Source organism: Echinops telfairi, unplaced genomic scaffold (genome assembly GCF_000313985.2).
Source record: "Echinops telfairi isolate 266 unplaced genomic scaffold, ASM31398v2 ScPeMD7_7457;HRSCAF=8495, whole genome shotgun sequence".
Taxonomy (NCBI): Eukaryota; Metazoa; Chordata; class Mammalia; order Afrosoricida; family Tenrecidae; genus Echinops; species Echinops telfairi.
In genome coordinates this window covers 39,337,584-39,341,071 of record NW_022111357.1, presented here as the reverse complement: position 1 = coordinate 39,341,071, position 3,488 = coordinate 39,337,584, and the positions used below count along the sequence as shown (strand labels likewise).

The window sequence follows — 3,488 nt, the reverse complement described above, 5'->3', positions numbered from 1 at the left end:
TCACCACACTCATCACCAGTTCCATCACCACCCCCATCACCGCCACCCCTGGGGCCTTTACCACACCTCCATCATCGTTTTCACCATCTCCCTTGCCCCTCCATCACCACCTCCCTCACCCTCCAGAACCACAAATTAAAGCAAACAAAAACCACTCAACACCATGCTGCAGACTCTGGGCCACATGGGCCCCACAGGGGTCTATGCTGAGTTTTCTGTCATGAATCACCAGGCCTTTCTTCTGAGGGGCCTCTGGGTGGGCTCACACCTGTACAGACTGCAGTGCCATCCCAGGGATGCACAGCTACAGCTCCCGCCCCCTCCCAGAGTGACTATCAGTAAGGTAAGGAACACATTTCATTAAAACAGGCCTTATAAGAGCCCACCAGGAGCCCTGCCCAGCAGTGGCCAAGCCTATCCTGATCAAGCTAGGAGGTGGGGGCGGGGGGAGGCACAGGCCAGTAGCCTCCCAGCCAGGTCATACCTTCAGTTCCTGGGGGTGTGAGGTGAAGGCTCTCACTTTCCTAACCGCCTGTGTCCCCCGGAGGACCAGGGACAGGCGGGTCAGCTGGCCTGTCACACAGGAGACATCCACACGCTGCAGGGAGTGCAGGTGAACCTGCCAGAGCTGCATGGGCGCCGCCAGCCAGTGATCCCTGCGGCGGTGGCACAGAGGGGTTGGTCGAGGGGACCCCTGGGAGACTGACAGGCCCGGGTAGGGGGGAATCCTGTGGGGAAGGAGCCCACCAGGGAGGACAGAGGCCTGACAGTGAAGCGCTGAGCCCTGAGAACTGAGCAGGGACAGAGAAGGGAAGCCTTGTCTGTGTGCAGAGGCCAGAGGAAGGAGAGTGGTGGGAGAAGGGGCCCTCGGGGGTCACGGGAATCCAAGGACCCTCCCAGTGCTGCAGCCCCGCCCACTCCCACCTACACCCTAGGTTCCAGAGCAGCAGTGGCCTCCTCTGTGCCTCTGCACCAGGGCCCTGCCTGGTCAGGGGGGCGTCCAGGAACCACGGGAATGACTGAAGGGCCGGGCAAACTCAAGTCCCAAAGCAGTGCCCAGAGGCAAGGCCTCAGGGATCAGCATGTGGAAGGGGAAAGTACTGCCCAACCCGCCAAGCCCTGCTCCTGCATCACCAGGCTGGCCTGGGCATGGCTCTTCAGCGTCCACTGCCCACCAGGAGCACCCAACCACCTCAGAAACACTACAGAAATCCTCCCACTGGAACCTGGGCTAAGGGGTCTTCCCAGGACGGAAGGCAGGCCTTAGAGAGAAAAGGGACGGAGCTATTTCCTGGAGAGGGCAGTCAGACGAGAGGACACAGCTTAGTGCCCCGGAAGGAGAAAGACAGGCTGTTGGCAAAACCAGGGCAGACAGAACTGAGCTGCATGCCACTTTCTTCAGGACCTGGTCCCTCTGGCATCAGTCTGGGGGAACCAGGCAGCACCTGCCGCTCCCCACCCCACCCACCCCCAAGGGAGAGTAGAGAAGATGCCTCCAGGGCTCCACTCCAGCCGGAACCTGAGCTCCCACCCACAGCTCTCGGCCTGCCTCTTCCCACCAAGTTCGGACAGCTGGGGTTCACTGCTCACGCATAGATGGCGACAAAGAAGTCCTTTATCTCTGGGCTCGGACCACTGGCCACCTTCAGGAACACATCTCGGGGCTCCCCGGGGCCCTGCCAACAGACAGTGTGGCCAGTGGTGCCCACACCATGTGGGCCCTGCCCTCCCAGTCCGCCTCCTGATCAGAGCAGAGAGAGCAGGTGCAGCCAGGCCCCCGCCCCAACAGACACCCCATCTCTGTGTTAGTCACTATCCACGGGCTCGTTTTTGTCCACTGCAAAAGAGAAAATCATTACCTTCTTGATTTTATATTGATTTTGATCCTTATAATCTGCAGATTTCATCCAATTTCCTAATCAACCCTAATACAATTACTGCCTTTATTCTTTCCACAATGGCAATTAATAAAGGCTTTAATTACTATCCACTCTATTCCCTCTGCTACATACCTTTTTCTTTTTTTAAATTTAAATTCAGATGATTAAGGAACTGATGCGCTAGTGGGGGGACCGGGGGGATGAAAGTTCGTTCACAAGCCCTCATGAGGACGTCAGTACGGCCCTCGGCAGCTGGGAGGACGCCCAGAGCCCAGCCCTTGCGAGGCAGGGTGGCCGGCGGGGTGGGGGTGGGGCCCCACCAGACATACCACATTCTGGGTCTCACAGATGACGTTGGGGTCACTACATCGAACGTGGACCGGGGGGTCCTCGCCGGGTGCTCCCACGGGGGCACCTGGAGGGGCAGACACAAGAGAAAACACGTGTACCTCGGCAGGCAGGCCCAGCTGGCAAACAGCCAGTGTCCAGGCCTGGCCCGGCACACAGGCTCACGAGGGCCTGCAGGAAAACAGGCAGATGGATGAACACCACTGTCTCCCCTTCCTCTCCAGCCCGGACCCCTCGTAAGCAGGTGGTCCCGCCTCGCAAGGGTGGTTCTGAAGACGTCTGCTGGGAGAACACCAGCCCCCACCCCCACCCCGGGGTCTGATCCACAAATGTGCACCGAGGTATCAAGAACATCTCGGGCGGGGAAGGTGAGGCCCTTCAAAGGAGGCAAGTGCTCTGAGGGGGGCTAACCCGGAAGTGTGCGCCACGGGGGCAGGCGGATGGACTTCTTCAGGAAGGTGAGCTCGGGGTGGTAGAAGCGAAACACCTGGTCCACCACATGGGGCTGGGGTTCCACGGCCAGGCACAGCACGGCCAGGGGCTTGCCGCTGCTCCCCCGGAAGGTGACCTGCCAGGAGAACAGGTCCAGGTGGCGCTAGCACAGGCAGGGCAGTGCAGGGCAGCTTTCCACACTGGGTCCCCTCCACTCGGCCCGAGGTGGGCGGAGGCTTGGGAATGCAAGGGCAGAGTCCGGGGGTCCGTACGGTAGGCCCCCACTCCTGCACTGGTGTCCACTAGCCCCTGGCATTTCTCCCCACCACTGTGGTTTTCAAGGGTACTTGGTTCGCCTCTGCCTTGGGGGAATGCCTATGAAAGAGGAGGAGCCTCAAGGACATTCGATCGTAGCACCACGGAGGATGCGCAGGACTGGGCAGTGTTCCATTCTGGTGGACACGGTCGCTATGACTCAGAACTGATGCAAGGCACAGCACTGCTGGCCCGTTCTGTCCCTGGAGGGGCCACTCCACCGCGTGTCACTGGACACTATGGTGTGACCTCCAGGGCACATGCCCACGGGCACACCAGAGGGTGGGAGCATGGGGAGAGGGGAGGGAGCGCAAGTTGGAACGTTCTGAATAGACTCTATTCAGTATTTGACTCATGTGAGTGTTTTCGCTAACTGAAAACTAAACTAAAGCAGTCATTTTCAACACAGAAGGCGGGGATCCCAATACAGAGAACCCTCGCCACTTCGTGCTTCGACTTCCGGGGCTTCACTCTATCATGGTTTTTGCGTAACAGCACCCACTGCCTACACCC

At 59.4% G+C, this 3,488-nt stretch overlaps 1 protein-coding gene across 4 annotated transcripts in view; it reads right to left on the bottom strand.

Annotated features, from left to right (window-relative positions):
* The window catches only part of NPHP4 (nephrocystin 4), a 109,463-nt gene that overhangs the window by 2,121 nt on the left and 103,854 nt on the right, over positions 1-3,488 (bottom strand). For all 4 annotated transcript variants that reach the window (XM_045299145.1, XM_045299146.1, XM_045299147.1 and 1 more), the window contains exons 23-26: positions 2,640-2,796; positions 2,210-2,295; positions 1,591-1,676; positions 485-656 (exon numbers count right to left, since the gene is read on the bottom strand). In XM_045299145.1, coding sequence (XP_045155080.1) covers positions 485-656; positions 1,591-1,676; positions 2,210-2,295; positions 2,640-2,796 — 501 coding nt within the window. The remainder of the gene's footprint in view (positions 1-484; positions 657-1,590; positions 1,677-2,209; positions 2,296-2,639; positions 2,797-3,488) is intronic.